General features: G+C 32.8%; 1 protein-coding gene and 1 long non-coding RNA gene across 4 annotated transcripts; one reads left to right on the top strand and one right to left on the bottom strand.

Annotated features, from left to right (window-relative positions):
- Positions 1 to 982: 982 nt before the first annotated feature.
- Positions 983 to 22,478, bottom strand: LOC148622651 (uncharacterized). Of its 3 annotated transcripts, none has more exons than XM_088572614.1 (9): positions 22,259 to 22,478; positions 12,776 to 12,930; positions 12,185 to 12,278; positions 8,162 to 8,237; positions 7,246 to 7,368; positions 6,181 to 6,288; positions 5,755 to 5,940; positions 5,391 to 5,481; positions 983 to 5,011 (listed from the first exon to the last, which is right to left on the bottom strand). In XM_088572614.1, exons 1-9 carry the CDS (start codon positions 22,357 to 22,359, stop codon positions 4,566 to 4,568), a joined length of 1,380 nt encoding a protein of 459 aa, XP_088428740.1. In that variant the 5' UTR covers positions 22,360 to 22,478; the 3' UTR covers positions 983 to 4,565. The 3 variants fall into 3 exon arrangements, with proteins under 3 accessions (XP_088428740.1, XP_088428741.1, XP_088428742.1); XM_088572615.1 differs by lacking the exon at positions 22,259 to 22,478 and adding an exon at positions 20,502 to 20,669; XM_088572616.1 differs by lacking the exon at positions 22,259 to 22,478 and adding an exon at positions 20,441 to 20,633.
- On the top strand, positions 20,651 to 22,549 carry LOC148622650 (uncharacterized). The gene is made up of 3 exons (XR_015920678.1): positions 20,651 to 20,702; positions 21,179 to 21,346; positions 22,415 to 22,549. It is a non-coding gene; the product is annotated as an uncharacterized LOC148622650 (long non-coding RNA).
- Positions 22,550 to 23,129: the final 580 nt, after the last annotated feature.

Raw genomic sequence — 23,129 nt, 5'->3', positions numbered from 1 at the left:
TTCATGAAATTTTCTATGTCCAAGGGTCATAACTTCTGTAAAAATCATTCAACTGTAAGGTCACTCAAACCTAACTTGTAACTTGTCATGATAAGACTATATCCCAAATATGAAATCAATTGGATGAAGCATTACAAAAAAAGTCCGAAAAACATAAAATTTCATGAAATTTTCTATGTCCAAGGGCCATAACTTCTGTAAAAATCATTCAACCATAATGTAATTCGAACTTAACATGTAACTTGTCATGATAAGACTACCGGTATATATCAAATATGAAATTAATTGGATGAGGCATTACAAAAAAAAGTCTGGAAAACCAAGTGTGACTGACGGACGGACGGACGGAGTGCAAACCTAAGTCCCCTTCGGCATTTGCCGAAAGGGGACAAATAACACTGAGCCCTATGGTACATTGTGAAATAAGTTCATGAAAACATACACTTTACTATGGTTAAAGTCAAGAATCCCAGTGTATATAAATGAGGATACTTTACTATGGTTTATGTCAAGAATTCCAGTGTATATAAATGAGGATAACAATGCCATAACATTATTCAATCACTAATCTTTTGCAGTTGTATAAAAACTAGAAATACTGTGAGCAAGCTCACAAACAGCATACCTCCCGCTTCAAATGAAGTTGAATATATAACCCTTAAGTCCAATTATCTCCTTAAGGAATCATCTGAAAGAAACTACCAGCAAATTCATTCTTGCTTATGATGTCAAACTTTCCTATAACATTTCATTAAATTCCCTTCAGCAGTTAACCTGTAAAAACCTTTAAGTTGGATTATCACCCTTTCCAGTCATTCATCAGCAATTATATTCCTCCATGTGCATCAATTAAAAACAAACGATTCACGCAAGTTTCATGGAAATTGCTGGAAGTGTTTCTCAATTGAATGTGAATGAAAAATGGACAGACAACAGTATACCATAATACACCTCTCTAAAAAAGACTTATAAAACAACTAAATACTGTTAAAACTTTTATTAAAAAATATTGCCTTCTAAGAAAAATTACAGAACATGTTCAATTTTGAAAGAAATCACTCTAAATATGAAGGCTCTCTTTCTTCAAAATATAAGTAGCCTGTAAAAAACATTTTTTTCATATATGATTATCCTTGGTATTGCTATTCTTTGTATCATTTAATTTTCTATACCGAATTAAAGGTGCTTAAAAATATATATTGTCCCAATTACATTGCTAAAGAAATCATGTTAAAATAAAATGGGAAAATGAAGAAAGACCAAGAAACAATTGGCATATTTTCTAATACACTGATACAAGCATTATCATATACTACCGTAAACAAAACTTTAATATCCACTGTAGTAATTAAGCATTAACATCTATTGTAGTAATTGAGCATTAACACCTTTTGTAGTAATTGAGCATTAACACCTTTTGTAGTAATTAATCATTTAACTTCCACATTAATGTAATACATATTGTAGATCTGATGTCTACGCTTTTTATCATCTCTTCTACCATAATTGTTGTCTTCATAGAATGCCAACATCTCATATGTAAACTTAACAAAGTACTCCAATTGATGTATATCTAAACTGTTTAAATTAATTTATTATAGGATTAAACACTGGTTTTTTTTCCAGAATTTATTGATGTATAAAATCCGAGTATTCCCTCACAAACCAGCCATAAAAGTCTAATGTGTCAAATCAGACTAATCATTCACAAACTAGCCACAAAAGTTTAATGTGTAATATCAGACCATTCACTCACAAAAATTGTCAGGTTTGAGAGTGAACTTTCCAATTTAACGCAAAGATAAATTCTGGAATAAAGAGCATCCGTGAACACTGCATGATACAACCAAAGCATGTTGAACTCTACTCACTTGGGGAATGCATGGACACAATATCAGTTTTTGACACTAATAAGCATAGAGACTTACATTTTATTATGGACAAAACTGGTTTGGACAAAATATTGCACAAAATTTGATATTCTTTTTAAGGTGAAAAAAAGTTCTACCTTAATTGTGCTAATCAAAAACCTTTGCCTCCTATCCCTTTAACTAGTAAAAACTGTAAGAGATGTAAATCTGATAAAAAGGTACTGGCAGGGATAATTCATGAGGTATCTAATACATGTATAAAAAAAAAATCAAAATCTGACCAAACATAAAAAAAATGATTTATTGGGGAGTGGCCCCTTATAACATAAAACCATATGAGATATCTGTTACAAAACAGAATTAAGGATTTTCATAAGGAATCTAATATAAACAATTCAAAATTGGATTGGAATTTTTTTTAAAATGATTGAAGGCATTACCCTATTTATCCCAACAAGTTAGAGAGATATCCGAACTGTAACAGAAAAAAAACATGAACAAGGATTTTCATGTGGAATTTAATAAAAAAAAAAGTTTTAAATGGAACAAAAAACAAAAAAAGTGAACTTTTTGGATGCGGCCCAATTGCATACCCCTATAAGGTAGAACATCTATTGTTCATTTTTTGGTCATCTTGCAAAATCATTTTTTTGGCATAAACCTACATATGATAAAATTACAAGCATTAATTTCAGAAACCCTCTTTTAAGGGAGAGATAACTGGCAAGAAAAATTTCCATAGAAATGTAATGGGAATTTTAGTTTTTTCAATATTACTAGAAAAAAGTTCAGTGGCTCCTAATTTTCTTCTTGAAATATGAAATAATGTCAGATAAGTGTTCATTATTCAAATTTTAAAGAACATATATCTACCAGTTCCTTTAATAGTAAGCAGAACTTTGAAAATTCTCTACAGAATCTATATCAAATGTAAAAAATCTCCTATACTTAGGCTTGAATTTAGGTTGGGTGACCTTTATTTTTTATAGTATGTTTGTTCAAGGTCATCTGAGAAAAATTAGGGAAATCTATCTACTAAAAGTATTTGGTATGATCTACCTTAGCTCCTGTAAAACCAGCATGCCCACTGGTTTTTGCAAATGGGGTACATGTACCCCCTGACCTTTGAATTTGGGGGTACAGAGGTTTTATTGAGGGTACAGATGATCATGAAATCAATGTCATGCGAAAAGGACAATGTAGAATAGAAGACTATCATAATTGAGTATGTTTTGTCATTTTGTATTTCTTTTTAGCATATGTTCATAGTTGAATAGAATAACATGTACAATTTAATACTTTTGTTCAACTTCAAATTAAAGTTCAGCATCATAATAATACATGTAGTTACATGGATATTATTGTTTATTAGCATTAAATCTGAATGCAGCTTGTCTTGCAACCTCATCCCTATCATAGCCAGAATGTATTATTTTAAATGACTTCTGTGATTGGTCAAAGATACCTAAAGCAGCCAACGAAACTACCCGATATGCTGAGACTTTATTATTTAAAATGACTTCTGCGATTGGACTTGGATATCGAAAGTAGCCAATTAAATTGCCAGATAAATTCAGACATATTTTACTTTCACTTTAAATGTAAATAAAAATATTTTCGGATAGCAATGTATTTTGACTATGAATAATGGCACGGAAGACCTGATTTTCAAACACTGGAAACCCATTAAAATAAAAATAGGGCATTATTATTGTACGTGCATGAACGTTTTGACTTCTGAAATTGTACGTACATGATTTTTTTTTTATTATACGTGAAATACGTACTGCAGCACGTGAATGGGCATGCTGAAAACACAGAATCATCAACACCGGATTAACAAACTCCATTCATAACACCCATTTTCCCCCTTTAAGCCCCATTTTCATGGGTTCTTTTTCTATCAACTCTATTAATAACACCTATTTTCCCCCTTTTAGCCCCATTTTTCTTCATGTGCCACACCTTATACACGTTTTGCCTACTTCTAAGACAGAAAAGTCGTTTAAAATTATTGATCTTTAGAATATTTTTGAACATTAGGATCCAACTCAGCCACTATCTTCACAGACTGTACTTTGAATTATACAAGTACGTAGTATAAAAGTATTGCTGAGTTATGTACTGTGTAATAATAAAACTACACAATTGTTAGTTTGCCATATTCTATCCCTGCAAAAATTGAATCAGACTCTAAAAAGAGAAAGTGATGAGTCTGTTTAACGCCAAATATGAGGGGGTGGGGTACAAAGGCACAAAAATTTCACAAAAAGCTCCTAGAATTAACTTATCTGTCTTACTAGTAAGACTGATTTACTTGCCAGTACTCTTTAGATGGTCAGAAGGTCAAAGGATGCTGGTATTTGAGAAATAAAATCTACATAAAGCATGGTTTCAATCAACTGGCATTCAGTTAAATATGTTATCTAGCTGTCCAGTGAAGAAATTATAATGATGGTCAATATTTCCCAAGAGGTCAAAATATCATGACACTGGTATTACCATTATATGGACTAGAAAAATAATAGAAAGTTTTTTTTCAAGACAATTTACATAAATAAAATGGACAAAGTAATATTCCTAATTCTAGAAAATAAATGTGGCTAACAACAAAATTTTTTAGTACACTGAATAACAAATAATATAACACTTATATGTATATAGTACAACAATAAAATAAATAAAACAAAGGTATTAATCATTTCCTAAAGATGATAAAATTACATCCTCTGTAAGTTCATCACTGATTTTTGACTTTTTGATTAGACTGCCATCTGATTGATTGTCTAATGGTCTTTTAAGGTCCTGATTTGGTATAACCTCACTCATCACATCCTCAGAGTCCTGACTAGATACATTAAGACCTGTAGTAGCAACATTTGGAATGATTTCACTCATGTCATTAGCTGCCTCAGTATCAATACCTGGCTGTAAACTACTGCCAGATAGAACACAAGATTGTTCATTTTCACATTGTGATGAAATAACAGACTTGTTGGATGAAGGCGATGATACAGTAGAACTAGGTACCTGTTTGACTGTTGACCGTTTAAATGGTGAGGCTGAAGATGGAGAATGTATGCCAGGGGATCTCTGGGGGGCTGGAGACTGTGGGACCCGAAATGGGGAACTCTGTATAGCTGACAAAAATTTAAAATATAAAATTTAAGAGATGCCTCCTACACAGCTTTAAACATTGTAGAACCTTATATAAAATGAAATATCTCCATATCAAGTGATTTTGTTTGTAATGACTGCACATCTACTCATTTGAATTTCTATTACCATATACAATTATATATAAAATACCATATTCATCACTAACAGATGAGTTTAATTACTCTAAACGTTTAAATTTTGGCAATTACAAGGTCTTTCATTTTTTTTCTCTTTTTGTTTTTTATTTTGAGAATTTTCTTAGATTTAAATTATGGACCAACACAAATGAACTACAGAAACAATAGTATTACTATCCTTTTTATCTTTTAAGATAAGTAGATTCTATCCAATTTATAATACCTGGAATTTTAAGTCCCTGTTTTTCCATTTTCTTTTGTAAAGCAATCTGTTTATTTCTTTCTATCCTTTCTCTTTGCTCTGGAGTCAGACCCTGAAAATATTTGACTTCGGTAATTTACTGAAGTTTTTTCAGCTTCATAGAAAATAATGTAAAATATTGTGTATAACACACATTTTTTTGCCAGAGAATGATGCTGTAAAATACTGGTGCCGATAATACTGGTCTCTAAGATGACTTGTAGGTTTATCAACTTATTTCAAGCATTTCTGTGACCCTGACCAGGATTAAATAAAATGTGCAATAAATTTTCAAAAAAAATTTTTTTTTCATATAATAGTAGATCTACAGTTCAAAAAGACTTACCCCTGATATAGGTGTGGCTGTGTACAAAGGTGATGACAAATCTTGTAGTGGCTTTGATAATTGTGATTTAAGTTGAGACATTGGTGTGACTGGTTGTGAGGTCATAGGAGGCTGAAATGACCTTTGTTCTTCCTCATGCTCACGAATTATCTCGTGCCATTCCTCTTCATTCTCTGGAACTGTATTCTGTAAGAAGATATTGGTCAAGTTCCATAAAAAATATAAAATTTTAGTACTAACAAAGCCTTGAGAGTGTTTTTGACATTTTGTTGACATTGTCTAACTGACAAAGTGATATATATCTCTAGCAGATAAAATATTATTCTTGACAGAATTAATATAAAATTGTTTCAAATTTTAAACCCTTATTACTGACATCCATATCAAGAATGATTTTACCTTAATTCTATTTTAAATGTTTAATACCTGTTGATTTTTCTCCGTATCACTGCCACCAGCTTCATCATCAGAACTTCGTTGTACAAATTCATCATTTAACAAGGGCATGTCTAATCTCATCTTCTTAATACAGGTCTGTAATGTAATAACCATATCAAGCATTTTGTATATTGACACATTTATGTTAACAATGACTTTACTCACATCAAAAATTCATCAGCAGTTTCAGTCTATCATATTATAATAATCACAGTCAATGTTTCTGATGAAATCTTCAATTTTTCTCACCCAGCCACCATCCCTTTTCAAACTATTAATATTTAATATTCAAAGTTAAGTTTTATCCCACAGTACCACATATCAAGCTCATTCAAATTTTATTTTTGTAATAATAATGCAAATGGCACATTTTCTTAAGTTAAGACATAAATAAACTTTGAGTAGTGTCTTGTCGATCTAGAAAATGTCTAGCATTTAAAAAAAAATGCTTCGCATTTCTCAGAACAAGTAGGATTTTTGTATTTATATAACTCAATTTTATACTACCATGACTACTGTGTTTTTATCAATGCCCACTGCCTCTTTAACAATTGGTTTACCTATATCAATGCTTATTATCGCTGCTACAATTAATCTTTATCTATGCCTTCTACTGTAGCTGTTATAATTTGAATGCCTTGTCTTTATCAATGCCTGATATTACTGTTATAATCTGTATGTCCAAATCAATGCCCACTGATGTTGTTACAATTTGTATGCCTAAAACAATGCCCACTGCTTTTGTTACAATTTGTATGCCTAAATCAATGCCCACTGCTTTTGTTACAATTTGTATGCCTAAATCAATGCCCACTGCTTTTGTTACAATTTGTATGCCTAAAACAATGCCCACTGCCTTTATTACAATTTGTATGCCTAAAACAATGCCCACTGCTTTTGTTACAATTTGTATGCCTAAATCAATGCCCAATGCTACTGTTACAAATTGTACACAAAAAATTAATGCCCACTGCTACTGTTACAATCTGTATGCTAAAATCAATGGCCAATGCTACTGTTACAGTATCACACTTGTGATAAAGACAAATTTACCTGTACTTCTTTCTTTGTGCCAAGTTTTTCTATTCTTTCAAGAACTTCATCAAAAGGCATCATAGGAAATAACCTGTGAGCCCAATGTTCCAGATACCGCATAAGTATTCGTAAATCCTGACCCTGAATTTGTGAAATTTTGTCATTTATAGTTAGATAGAAATAAAGATCTTCATCAATTATTTTGAAGTAAAACAATTCATATAAATTGAATCTGATGATTATACCATGGATTTTTCACATGTATTTTTTGGTTTTGTAAGAAAATTCAAAATTACACATGTAAAGCATATCTTGGCAGACATCAAAGAACAATAAAAATCAAAGTACACCAAAAAGGCCATTACAGACTTTTAGATTTATTTTAAAAAAGGTTCACAGAGTATATTATTGAACACAGCAATATATTGAATCCTATTGGCCAGAAAAAAAAATTATAACTATTAGACTAACCCACTTGAAAGTTAAAATTTATTCATTGACTTATCTGATCTTATTAAGACAATATCTCCATCTAATTCACAAAAATAAGATAAATTTGATAAAGGTTCAAGAGTCATGTCTCCATTAAATTCATTAGATCAAATTGAAATTCAAGCTCATTCAGGAACTTTAGATTTTACTACATGTACAACTCAAATTTCTTTAAAAAGTCTACAGGATTAAACTATGAACTGACAAACAGAACCTATAACTACAGTCCTTTGTAATATTAGAAAATGGTGTGCAAGACTACTAATTAACATGCAACAATACATGATGATTAAAGTCCCCTAATTTTGAAATGATAAAACTAACAACTTCAAGACAAAGGTCTTGTTTCTATGACAGTCAAAAACAATGAAATCAGTTGATTGAGAAAGTGTTCACAGACTGACAGACATATTTTCTCTGTGACACTTAAGTTAATACCTACCTCATGTCCTTTGCCTTTAAAATGTACTTTTTCAAACACTTTAGGTAGTATAGGTATACCCCGATCACCTGTTAATCTAAATGTACAAGAATTAAGTTGAGTACAGGTAGTTTTAAACTGCAAACATTCAGATTCATCAAGTTTATACATTTTCATTGGAATCAAATTGTTTGACTACTAAAGACAAATAAAAGTAATGTGTCTGTAATCACAGATCACCCACTCACCCCTAAAATTAAAAAAGAAAATGGATGCCTCACATACTATACAATCTACCATACTGAAGATTCTGATCAAACCTAAAGCTTTTCCTGCGAAATTTCAATTCAAATTTCAAATCATTCCCAAGAAATCTTGCTGAGATCTTTGACCCAACAAGAGGGCTTCCAGGAGCCTGAATCGCTCACCTTGCTGAATTTTGCCTTTCAAAGGCAATAAATTAAACAAGAAGTTGTCCAACAATTTTGACTCAAGAAGTCTTTGGTAGGACTTATCACAAGATCTTTTCAACAATTGAAAGTTTCTTTTAATCTATCATAGTTTTCAAGATATTGACTGAAAACTATTTAAAAAAAAGTCATTTTTCCCCTTTCAAGGGCAATAACTCTTACAAGGAGTCTGAAGACTTTTGTAGTCCAAATAATATGAATCATTTCAGCTACTGAAAGAATTTGGATAAACCTAACAGTTTTGGAGATGTAGGTGAAAAACTACTGTCTGATCCCTATGTTCTGTTTTTAGTAACGGCGGCCATGTTTTTCGACGAATCAAAAATCCCTACATCAGTTCTATGCAGGATACCCCAAGGAACAATCATACCAAGTTTGGTTTCAATTGGTCAAGTAGTGTCAGAGAAGATTTTTTGAAAGAAATAACATTAAAAATAGCAAAAATCTTTGAAAAAGGGCAATTACTCTAACATGGCTTAGGTCTCACTAACCACTTCCGGGTCAAATGGCCACCCCCTATGTAGTACCAAAAACACACTGAACCTAGACATATGCATTGTAAGTGCATTATTTGTGTGTATTATGATTACAAGTAGTCAAAATAAAGCTGAGAAGGTGTACTTTAAAATCATATATGTAATTAACTACAAAAGTGTATGAATATTGTTTACATGTGTGAGTAATTTGCCTCCATGCTGTCAGTTAGCAGAACAGGTAAAAATGTGGATTTTCAGTATTATTTATTCAAGTAAATTTTGTGAAGAATTTCTACTATCATCGTACCATTAGCATAATGATTTTGGAAGCCTTATTTTCCAAGCTTTGCAACGGTATGCAGCTTTAAGATGTCATTTGCCCTGGGAATTCACAGTGAGACTTTGAAAATTACTTTTTTAACATGTAAAGTAATGGAAACGTTAGAAGTGGTTAGTGAGACCTTAACGGATTGAAACCAAAATTTGACCAGAGATAGATCTAATCAAGCTGAACACTTTTACCCTATCAGATTTCAGCTAAACCTAATGGTTTAGGAGATATATGTGAAAAACTACTGTCTGACCCCTATGTTAAATTTTTAGTAATGGCAGCTATGTTTTTCGATGAATCAAAAATCCCCACATCAGTTCTATGCAGGATACCCCAAGGAACATTCATACCAAGTTTGGTTCTAATAAGTCAAGTAGTTTCAGAGAAGAGTTTTTTATAATAGTTAACGACGACAGATGCCAAGTGAAGGCAATAGCTCACATCATCTTTGGCCAGGTGAGCTAAAAATTTAAAAACTTCTAAATTAGCAAAACAGGAAATTGATGCCCACTAACCAGCAAAATACAACCCACTAACCAGCCAAATACTTCATATATAATACAACCCACCAACTAGCCAAATACTCCAAATATAATACAACCAACAACCAGCCAAATACTCCATATATAATATAACCTACAAACCAGACAAATACTCCATATATAATACAACCCACCAACCAGCCAAATACTTCATATATAATACACCTAACAACCAGCCAAATACTCCATATATAATACAACCCACCAACCAGCCAAATACTCCATATATAATATGACCTACTAACCAGCCAAATACTTCATATATAATACAACCAACAACCAGCCAAATACTCCATATATAATACAACCCACCAACCAGCCAAATACTTCATATATAATACAACCAACAACCAGCCAAATACTCCATATATAATACAACCAACAACCAGCCAAATACTTCATATATAATACAACCAACAACCAGCCAAATACTCCATATATAATACAACCCACCAACCAGCCAAATACTCCATATATAATATGACCTACTAACCAGCCAAATACTTCATATATAATACAACCAACAACCAGCCAAATACTCCATATATAATACAACCCACCAACTAGCCAAATACTTCATATATAATACAACCCACCAACCAGCCAAATACCTCATATATAATACAACCACCAACCAGCCAAATACTTCATATATAATACAACCCACCAACCAGCCAAATACCTCATATATAATACAACCACCAACCAGCCAAATACTTCATATATAATACAACCCACCAAGCAGCCAAATACTTCATATATATAAGACAACCCAATAACCATCAAAATACTTTATATATAATGTGACCTACCAACCAGCCAAATACTTCATAAATAATACAACCCACCAAGCAGCCAAACACTTCATATACGACAGAACCAACCAACCAGCTAAATACTCCATATACAATATAACAGACCAACCAGCCAAATACAATATAACCCACCAACCAGCCAATCACTTCATATCCATTCATAACCCACCAGCCAAATACCTCAAATACAATATATCCCACCCACCAGCCACATACTTCAAATAAAATAGAACCCACCAACCAGCCAAATATTTCATATACAATAGTACCAACCCTCCAGCTAAATACTTCATAAATGTAAGACAACCTAACAATCTGCCAAATACTTCAAATGCAATATAACACACCAACCAGCTAAATATTTCAAATACAATTTAACCCACCCATCAGCCAAATGCCTCAAATACATTTTAACCCACCAACTAGTCAAATACTTCATATATGAAACAACCCACCAACCATCAAAATATTTTACATATAATACAACCCAACAACCATCCTACCAAATACTTTATATATATAACACAACCCAACAACCATCAAAATACTTTATACATAATACGACCTACAAACCAGCCAAATACTTCATATACAATATCACCCACCAACTAGCCAAATACTTCATATACAATATCACCCACCAACTAGCCAAATACTTCATATACAATATCACCCACCAACTAGCCAAATACCTCATATATAATACAACCACCAACCAGCCAAATACTTCATATACAATATCACCCACCAACTAGCCAAATACTTCATATACAATATATCCTACCAACCAGTTAAATACTTCATACAAAATACAACCCATCAACCAGAAGCTGAATAGCTAACTTCAAATCATTCCAATAAAGGACTGCTGATATTGTTGCGACAAAAAATTGTGTTAAACATCTATTTTAAACAATATCAAAAAAGGTGTAGAAAACAGGAAAACAGATGAGCAACCAAGGTAATAGGCTAAGTGCACTGTACAACTCCTCAAGCTGAAGCTGTATATCAAGATTCCAATTATGTATTTGTATGAAAGGTGTCAAATAAGGAAAGGGTAACGCAACAAATAGACTTTCTATTTTCTCCACTAATCTTCCCAGTCTAAATTTTTAATTTCACTATAGAAGATACATGTATTGAGTATTTCATGAATCACTAATAGTTTCACTTATTTTCAAAACTTAATAATTTTTTTCAGCAATATTAATTGGCATGCCTGACCTTAAACATTGCCACCTCTGATAATCCTCTCCTAGTATGACCCTAAATATTCATCAATCAATATTCATAAACTAACATTTCTCAATAGAAAACATCCATTTTTCAAACATTAGTAATTTGAGCAAAGAGATTTCTGAAAATTAGAGAAAAAACAAAGCTCATCAAGTGATATTGAGTTTTATATACCTCTGACTATCCAATTTAGGCATGGGTTTCCTCACTACTTTCTTGGCTGCTCCTTTGGACAAATCTTTTAATTTTGACATGACATCTGCATTATCTAAAATTGTAACAATCACTTTCAAGAAGATGAAAAATAATTAACTTAAAGCTACATCTTCAGAGGTAAGCAAGAAATAGAAAGAACTTTAGTATTTTCTTTTCCTGTTTTATTGATTGATTGTTGGGGTTTAACGCCCGAGCAGCAATATATCAGCTATATTCAGGCAATTTTCCTGTTTTAAAAAGGGTTGAACAGGAAAGTAACATTTTGATAACCTTTAATTATTTAATTAACTTATTGTTACATTTATTCAACTGATTGTAGATCTATTGCAGTGCTTCCTAAAATTCTGGTGGGCTTTTAAAATTTACCTACAACAGACAAACCATTCAGTGTTGCACACCTGTTGAATGGTTTGGAAAGTTATATATACATATGTACTGTTGTCTATTAAAAACATGGGAAAATGAACAAAGTAAAGCTTGTCTGTAAAAAAAAAAACTAAACCAAAATATGATACTACTAATGCATTCTAATAGGATTCTAACACAAACCTTCATCTTGATCCTCATTAGCACCTCCTTCTTCATCCATATCAGGAAGATCTGGTAGAGGCCCAGCTGAAGGGAAGTCATCTTCACCTGCTTCTTCTTCAAAGATATCTTCCATGTTTAGATTTACTGACTCCATATTTTTGTTTTTTAGTAAACTAGAAAAAAAAAAGATAAGCATCAATTAGTCTGAGTGGAAATGTACAAATATGTATAACCATAGGCCGAGTCTCTCACTCAGCTACCCTGCAGATACTATAGAACTGCCTAACTGCCCTTTGTGCCCAATTTACTGACTGTTGTTCGGAAAAAAGTTATGCTGCACTAATAACAGCAAATTAAAAATTCTATTATTTTTTTTTTAAGTGAATAAAGTACAGATTGTGGAATGTATTATCACCAAAATAACATTGGAACATGTTTTTTGTGAGTAGAAATAATCAATGAAAGTTGAAAGTTCACCTATGCTCAGTGTCATTTCCAACTTAGGGTGGAAGGACATTGACTTGTTGAGTGGGGGTATAAAAAGAAAACTGGCCACCTGGTCAAAAATACATTTTTTAGCCTTCTAAAGCTAGACTCTTGACCCTACTGTAATATTGTTACAAGAATCATTTAATCAATAAAGAGCATCTTAGTTATTATTATAAAATAAATCTTTCAGTCATTTTTAGACTTTTCATGGGCAACCACTCCAACATCGATCAACAGGTCTTAATGGAAAATCAGTCTCACTATGCCGTTCAATTTTATCCCATAAAAATTTGGCTAAAACCAATGGTTTTGAAATGATTTCCACAAAACCTCAACTTTTAATCAAGGCAGCCATGTTTTCAAACAAAAAGAAGATTTTTCTAAGTTGGAAATGTAAAATTCAAAAGAACCACAACTCAAACATCCATCAATGGATCTTTCTGAAAATTTATGCAATAATCAAACACATCATGCTGAACAATTTTACTCCCGCCAGATTTTAGCTAAACTCCACTATTATTGAGTTATTTGCAAAATTCTGCAATTTCACCTACATAGTCCATTTAAGTAACAGTGGCCATGTTTTTTTTTTCGTCAGATCAAAAATCCCCACAAAAGAATCGTTAAAGATACCCTAAAGGACATTCAAGTAAAGTTAAGGTACAATCTGTCCTGTAGTTTCAGATAAGATGTTTGAACTGGAGGCTCTACAGTCTGAAAAACTCACTTGGTCCAAAATAGTCTTTTTAGCTTTCTAAGCTGGACTCTTGACCTTACTTAGTTATCCTACAGGTTTTCATATTACAAAATAAATCTCTCAGTCATTTTTTCACACTTCAAAGGCAATAACTCCAACATCCATCAACAGATCTTCATGAAAATTTCTGCATAGGTCGGTCTCCAATTTTACCCAGTGAAAACTTGGCTACACCCATTGGTTTTCAAGTTTTTTCTACAAATCCTCAATTTTTAGTAATGACCATAATTTTCGACAGATAAAAAATCTCCTGGCACAGATTGTTAAGGATATCCGAAACAAACATTCTTGACATGATCGGTAGTCCATCCTACTAGTAGTCTCAGAGAATAACATCTTCTAAGTCGGAAATTGGTCCAACTCATCATGCTGAACAATTTTATTCCCAACCAGATTTTACCTTAACCCCACTGTTTTGTAATTTGTACCCTATGGTCTGTTTCTAGTAACGGAGGTAATGTTTTCACAAGATAAAATAATCCCCACACATAGATTGTTAAAGATGTTCTAAGAAACATTTATGCTAAGTTTTGTTTCAATCCATTCAATTGTTTCAGAGGAAAAGATTTTCAAAGTTGGTAATGTAAAATTCAGTAAAAAAATCCATTTCAGGACACATAACCAGGGGTTTCATTACTTTTTTACAATTCAAGAACCTTTTCTTTTGTGGAGAGTACTTTTCACCATTTTCTTTTACAAAACTATATGAAATTTGAAAATCAAGCAGTGCCTTTCACTGGCTTAGAAGCATGAAAGGCCTGCTTAACTCATTCCCCCATCAACAAGACTTTCTGAAAATTTCAACATGGCTCCATCCCGTCATGCTGACAAATTTTATTCCCTGCCAGATTTTAGCTTAAGCCGACAAGGACAATCAGCATACACATAGTGATGACAATAACTCACATGGCTTTTTGCCCAGGTGAGCTAAAAGCTAAGTCTACAGATAACTACAACAGATGAAGATGCAAAGTGATGATAATAGCTCATATGGCCTTAGGGTCAGGGACAAAAAAAAGTAGGTACAGTAAACACACATACATGTATTTTTTTTCTTTGCCTTCATAAAGACCACAAAAAAATGTCAATCAAAAGGGCTAAAAAATAAAATTTCAAAGGCCCTACATAATGTCAGATCGAGGGTTACCTCAACCAGTTCGAACCCCTGAAATACTAACATAAATAATGATTTTATATAGATTTAGGTTATACATGTAACTTGAAATATGGTGTGCAGGCTCATAAAACATTACCACCTCTTTCTATTTGGACCTTGAACATATAAATCCTCAATTTGGATTATCTCCCCTGTTAACATATAATATTTCTGAACAAAGAAGTCGGACGAAATCTAGGCATTTTGCAATATTAGAGATAGTCTACAAATGTATATTTAGAGGTGAAACACTGTTGACTTGAAACAAATACATATGTTGTATTTACTTCTACACAAATATGCTAAATATACCCATATAGGCCTGTCATATTACATAACAGTTTACATTAGATTATAACATTTAAATACCAATTCACCTCTAGGTCAGCATGACTTTAAATCAATATTCTTTCACAGCAAAGTACAGAGAGCCTTATTTATTCATGATGGCTCTTTACATACATATATCTAATTACAATCAATGACAAGAATAAAAATCAAAGTATGTTAGTAATGTAATCATATATGGCTGCCCAACATTCATTGATTACTGTTCTGTGTTGTGTTATGAGATGCACCATGGCATAAAAGAATTTTTTCTCAAAAAGTTAAGTTAAATGATATTTAATTACCCACAATACAGCCAAATGTCCCATTTACTTTGTATTTGTAAAATCTGTACAATGCAGGTGTACAGTTCATAAGACAAAAAAATAAAGTCTTCTTTCCTGCTACCCCACTGACCTTAATTTTTGCTGCTGATCCTAAAGATTTTTTACCTAATTGTTGAAAAATGAAAATGAAAAATCATGATTTATGTTGCCAAACTTCAATTTTCAGATTTTAGGTGCCTGTACTGTCTCCCAGTTTCAGTATTTATATGCAAGATAATATGGCAGCACCCATGTCGGCCACTAGAGTACTCTCCATTGTGTTGAATGAGTGCACACACGAGGAAAGATTACTGGTAAATCACGTTAAAATCATATTACCGTTGAGCACACGTAAAAATGTCAAAGAAAAAAAAATTTATATATTTTCCTTCCTACATATGTACCTACCCTATTTGTTCATGGCAGCAAGCAGGAAACAAGATTTTTTTTTTGTCAATCAGCCCAACTATTTGACAGATTGATGAACTGCAGTTTCGTTCTTTAAAAGAAAGGATGATTTCAGAATTTTAGTTGGAACAAATCTGATGTAATACTATTGTAAATTTAATTGAGCCAATGTTGAAGTAGATAAAATTGGAGAGGTTGAATGTGTAGTCGACCAAGAGGAACAACATTTGCTAAAGAGTTCAAGAGACCTAGTAGCTGAGAAAATTGGTGAGCAGAAACTGTTTCCTGAGAAAGAAACTGATGAATTTTCAAGCTGAGGTTCTGAAATTTTTACTGAGGAGGTAGAACTAGTCCTAGATGAGTCAGGTAAAGTTCTCCAAGAAAAGTAAAGTCCTGAGAAGGAATCAGATCTGACTTTTTCCAAGAAATTATGAACCCCAGGGAAAGAAAGAGTTTGATGACAAGATCTGTGTTCACGAGAAGCTTGTTCTGAGAAAGGTTTTTCAACAGAGAATTGTCTAGATAAGAATGAATCTGAATGGTCTGAGAGTGAAGATGAGCTATGGCAGTCTGCATAACCTTGGTGAAAACTAGAGGTGCAGTAGATAGGCCAAACGGTAAAGCTCTGAATTGGTAAACCTTGTTGTTCCAGACAAAACGAAGAAATTTTCGGTTAGAAGGACATCTTGGAGTATAGAAATAAGCATCTGTCAAGTCCAGAGAAGTGGTCCACATACCTGGAAGTATTGAAGCTCTGATAGAACGATTGGTCTCCATCTTGAAATGGGAAACAACCAGATAAAGGTTGAGAATGGACAGGTCGATGTCTGGTCTCATTCCTCCTGTTTTCTTTGGAACAAGGAAAATCCGAGAATAGAAACCTGGATCTATTGATGATACAGGAACTTCCTCTATTACTTTCTTTGTCAAAAGACAATCTATCTCTGCTGACAGAAGAGATATTTTCTGCAGATGACACGTGTTGGATATTGGAATAGGAACTGGTGAAAGAGGTGGTAGTTCCTTGAATTTTAGAGTTAATTCCCCCAGAATTACAGACAATACCCAACAATCTGAGGTAATATCTTTCCATTTTGACAGAAAATGAGTCAACCTGCCCCTCTACTGGGATTTGAGAAAGAGGAGTTCTGTAAAAAACCTCTGGATGATTGAGTTTTGTCAGTAACATACAGGAGGGCAACTTCCTAGGTGGAAGGATTAGACCTCTTACCGCGTTTAAAATTACCTGTTTGGCGTTTAGTAACCGTTTTCTTAGAACCACCTTTCATACCGCCCTCAATAAAAACCATCCTTCTCTTTTCTGTGGAAGGAAAGGAAGAACCACCTCTCTTAGAATTATTTCCCGAGAGAGAAACATTCACCTTTACTGGTGCTGGAGTATGATTAAGCTGTTTCTTCGTTTGTCGTCCAATGAAGATTTTAACAATGAATCCTTCAGGCTGTCTGAAACTCTAGCTTTATCCAGAATCTCAGATCTTTTGGATAAAGTAAAATTTGCCAAACTTTCCATAAGTAAGAGCTCAGAAGAGTCTAGAGCTTTATCAACCTAAATAAAAATGGTTTTACTTCAGGAGGAAGAGCAATATCTTTCAGTAAGGGGGCTACAGCAGACAAATAATGTTCTGTTGTACCTAGTACATGAGAAGCATTTCTAAGAAGATTCTCAGTTTTAGACCAGACAGACTGAGAAAGACGCAGTCCATCCACAGGCTTTGAATTAATTGAAGAAGAAAAAGCTTTATCACAAGAGGGAACCAACTTACCCAAAGTGGAATTGAACATATCATAATCCCTAGATCGGAAATGATCATTAAAGGAAGTTATACCAAAACCACTTACCTTGGAAAAATGAGACTCATTGGCTATGATACCTTCATTAATAATTTGAAGAGAAGTGGACATGTGATTGGATTCTGGGAAACTAGTATGAGACTTAGGTAGGTCATTAGACATACCACAAGAAACTTCAAAAGTTGAAGTGAGTCTCTTAGGTTTGGGAGGTGACTGAAATGGCACCTTATTGACGTCTCTCATAATAGAGTAAACTGAATCTCTAAGATCCTTCAAAGTAGAAGGAGTATCCTCACTTTCAGCAGCCTTGTTGGAATTGGTAGGAGACCGATCAATAACAGAATGAGCAGTATTACAAACCGAAACATTCTAAGGAACCTGATCCCTAATTTCACCTTCTTCACCAGATGAAAAATTACCTTCCTGACTACCTGGGGCCACTGAAAAGCATTCCTCATCATCACCATCCTCATGTTCACTTTCAGAGTTGTGAACTGTAGGAAGTGGAGTCATAGAAGAGCTAGGTGTGGGTAGGTTGGTATTTTTCTCCAAAGCTGTGATAAGGATATGTCTGAGGCCATGGATGTCTTGACCAAGACATGGGGTTATTAAGCGAGGAGGGCAAAGTAACACCACAGTAAGACACTGGAGACCTTGAACCAGGTAAATTTAGACCCTTAGAAACACCAGGGGTACAGGAAACTGAACCTGTGGTGTCTACTGGCCTAGATACTGTAAGAGTTACCGTACTTATAGTAGGGATTACTCTATTACTATCCACAGAACTTACAACCGGGATCTGTGGAATAGTAGTGTTAGTCACCAAAGTTAAAACATTGGTTGATTGAGTAGACACGTTTGGAGTAACCACCTGACTATCATAAGGTAACGACCCATCAAAAAAACATCATGGCCAGTAATGGCTTGAAATAGGCTATTAACATTAAACTCCATAATAAAGAATCAATATACAATAATAATAAATATATAAAAGAAAATTCCTCAAAAAAGGGGATTTCTAATATTACAAAATTTCAATATTATTCACAATATAATTTACCACATGTGTCTTCTTACACAAGCGGAAATTAAATGGATGAATAAAGAGTAGATGGCTACTATAAGGTCATCCCACTGAATGATATTTTTAGATTCCGCCTGTTTGACTTGCACAGATGGACTTACTCAGAATTTATGATGGTAACATATTTATTGTAATAATATTAACTTGTTGATAACCCCCCTTCGTTTCACCCCTTCCCTAAAACCCATATATGAAACCCCAAAAGTCGTTCAGATGATAAAATAAACTGGCAGGTGCACAATGACATTGTACAATAAAGTATGTGAAAAAGTTTCATCGAACTCAATTCAGTGGTTTGAGAGGAGTTGCAGATTAGAACTGGTGACAGACAAACAGAGGGACAGATCTTTCTATATCTCCCATATCTCTATATCTATATTTCAAACATTTTTCTTTTTCAATAAAAGGTAATGAAGAAAATCTGACAAGACAGTGTCACTTAATGTACGTTCATTTAAGAATGACTGCAATATTTTTTGGGTCTATGAAGAAATTAACTTAATCAAGTGGTTCACACTAAATAACTTGTGTACTTACCATAGCAGGTTATTTTTTAAGTCGGCACCACGGACATTGAGGTTATTTCAAATAGACAGAAAAAAATACAACAGTCATTCCTTAGAATTTTAGTATCAAATTTCAACAAGTAAATCTCTAAAAAAGGTTGATAACATCACAGTTACATTACAAAATTTGGTCAATGAGATGATGGAGAACTTTTTATCCAATCAGAAAGAGAATTAAATACTCTGAAATTAAATTATTCCAAAAAAGAAAATCTTCTGTCATGTACTTCATAGATGCAAAGAAAAATTAGACCAAAAGTAGTTTTCACCAAGACAAACAGTTATTTTAGAACATCTTATTTAAGCTTTCCTTCATAATTTTTAAGGAATATATTGCTTTCATTTAGTTATCTAAATTGTAGAAGCAACCTGAATATTGGGCATGTTTTATGAATATACTTGAAATATTTCAGCACACATTGTGATAAGATGATTGGTGAAAACTGTCATTCTACCTAGAACTCCTTGTACATGTACAATAATAAATAACAGTTCATCAGAAAGATTTAAGATTTTCTTCTTTCATCTACATACATGCATCTAGATTACAAGCAAATGCACATTACTGCTTCAAACATAAACGAAAATAAAGGGTTGTAATGCCGACATTTTACTAATTATTACAGTTTATTTCCACATCTTTCAAAAGTTGTTTATGGTTCTAATAATAACCATGATAACCCAACTTCACTTTAATATAACAAATTATGACACACTATATTATTAATAATTACAAAATTATATATCATATGTCTTACCACCTAAGTAAAGTTGATTTAGGCTCCATGTAACATGTAATTCTACATGTATTATACACACCTCAGTGTCCAGTTATTGATTATAGCCAAGTTCAGGTAAAGTTCACAGTGACCTAGTGTATTAAACCAATAACTGACCAGAAATGACATCAATTGGTTACACAAGGTCAACTACAGTAAACAACTTAACTGCTTATAATCTAGCAGTATTTAAAATTGTACCACTTCAGAGATATAAGACCAAAATAGAATCAGTGGGAAGGTGAATATAACTAAGAATTTCTGATCATTTCATAATTATATATGAACATTTTGGAGTTATCTTGACCTAAAGCATAGAAATTTGGGCTTAATTATTTTTTATTCTAATACCATACTGCCATAGCTAATTTATTATTTTGAGAGAAGATGAAAAAAATTAAAAACATGTGATAGTACTAGAAATAAAATGATAAAATGGCATTTTGAGGCACCAGTCATAGACAGAAAAAAATCAGGATTCAATATTTCCACCATTACTTATCAATGTAGATTTTCAAATAATAATATAGTGTTATTGCATGAATACTGGAGAATATTATTCTGAGTAGAATTTTATATTGCACAATTTTATGAGTAATTATCATGGTAGAACCACATACCCAAAATCAAAAACAGCTCAATATCTGCAACCATTTAGAAAAAAAATCTGGAAAACAGTAAATTTTATAGGCTTGTAATAATAATTTCAATAAATAGCTGAGGGGAACAAAACATCAACATTTAACTCATCATGGTAGACATATACTGGCAGTTTTATCAAATTCCATTCAGTGGTTTGTAAGGAGTTGCAGATTAGAACTGAGGACAGACAGATGGATGAATGAACAGCATGATCACTAGATACTTCCTGCTTTGGGAGTGGGGGTATGATTATTCAAAATGTGTGGAAATCTCCACCAAAGCTCTAATAACCATTTCCTGGTAAACAATGTACCATTTATCAGTTGTCTGATAAGCTCTACTATACAGGAAGTGAACAAAGCATGAGCTCTAAAATGCAACCAATTTTCAGAGCATTTTTGTTCAGTGATTAAATAGTCAATTCTGTCAGAAAATTTTTTTTTTTACATTTTTGAAATTCTATACATGTGATCTTTACACATTACCTGTTTTCAGATACATTGTACCTACAATGCACTATTTCACTTAAATTATTTATCAAAGTGTATTGGGGTCGATTGATCTTTGACCCCTCTTCTAATTAAAGCAAAATAACAGAAAATTCAACCACTTTCAGTAAGAAAAGAATTATTGAAAAACTACATTGATTTATCTTTCCAGTGACATATAGCATAGCCATATACCTTCTCTAGGACCATTAAAGTTCTAAAAATCATTAGCCATCCACTGCACTATAATTACAACTTTGTAAAGTGGTTACTCATAAACCGGGTACATAAAGGGCAGAGTTTGATCCCGAGTATGGCAGAGGGTATGGCAGAGGGTATTTTTTTTATGGTGGGAGATATATGAAAAGAGAGCATTTCAGAAGATATATATTGAATAGGGACTTGCTTTCACAAATCTGATGGTGATGATAAAATCAGGAGTTCAAGTACACAAACTCATACTGAATCAATTTATTATACATGTATGTTTAATCTTAAAACCACAAGATATGAATGAAGTTGTTCTATTTATAACATGGATATTGTGCATATATGTAAAATATACACAAAAATGTATGAATGGGTATCAGTTTTTCATTTACAGCATAAATAAAAGAGGTAGTTGAAAATTTCCTAAGCATACAAATGTACACCTGTAACCTTATACCTGTTAAGTTCTATTAAATGGAAAGTACAAGAATACGAAGTATGATTCTGTAGCTCCATTGATGATAGATGACAAAGTTCAATGTTAATGTGGAGGTACATTATGTAGACATTCTGAAAACCTAGTGAAATTTTTATGACATTCGGTCTATTTCAGTAAGAATCGCCAGAGTGGAATGAAACGTAATCATCATGGAAGAATCGCATAACAAAAGACAGCTCAATATCTGCAAATGTTAAAAATCTGGAAAACAGTACCGGTAACTTTTATAAAATATGCCGAGTCCAAGGCCTGTAATAATAATTCAAACAAACATCAGAGAAGTGGAACAAAACATAAACTTGATCTGATACTCATCATAGCAGACTCGCATTCCAAAAATCAACCCAATATCTGCAAGCGTTGAAAAGAAAGTCTAGAAAACTGTTATTTTGGTAATTTTTTTTCAAGTTAAATGTCTGTTACAAGTTGTTTTCAGTAAAAATCAGCTTAGCAGAATGAAATTTTAACTTGATCTGTAACTCATCACGGTAGATTAACATACCAAAAATCAGCTCAATATCTGCAAGCATTTAGAATGAAAGTCTAGAAAACTTATTTTTTGTAAAATTTGATAAGTCTAAAGCCTGTAATTTCAATGAAAATTGGCAAAATGGAACAAAACTTAATTTTTTTTTTCTTTTCAAGCATAGTCAGGGTTTTATAAAGACTCATACATCACCACCGTACTAAGGTGTAACAGAGTCTTCACTAGAAATCAAATTTAATACAAAAAAGACTACAAAATATTATATATACTCACCATCACTTTCACAAACTCTCTTTTTCATCTTTCATTCAGTTCAAGAACTTAGTAAATAATCCACTGCAC

This window comes from Perna viridis, chromosome 3 (genome assembly GCF_037379345.1).
Source record: "Perna viridis isolate PV_CMFRI_1.1 ecotype Kerala chromosome 3, ASM3737934v1, whole genome shotgun sequence".
NCBI lineage: Eukaryota > Metazoa > Mollusca > Bivalvia > Mytilida > Mytilidae > Perna > Perna viridis.
Note: the sequence above shows the minus strand (reverse complement) of the source record. Positions and strands in the feature narration are given on the sequence as shown.

Excerpts from the sequence above, each read along its gene's own strand:
- LOC148622651 (XM_088572614.1), bottom strand. The coding sequence starts at position 22,359 with ATGTACCTCCACATTAACATTGAACTTTGTCATCTATCATCAATGGAG. Across the intron at positions 12,279-12,775 it reads TAATGAGGATCAAGATGAAG|ATAATGCAGATGTCATGTCA; the intron begins GTTTGTGTTAGA and ends TTACAATTTTAG. Across the intron at positions 5,941-6,180 it reads ATACGGAGAAAAATCAACAG|AATACAGTTCCAGAGAATGA; the intron begins GTATTAAACATT and ends ATCTTCTTACAG.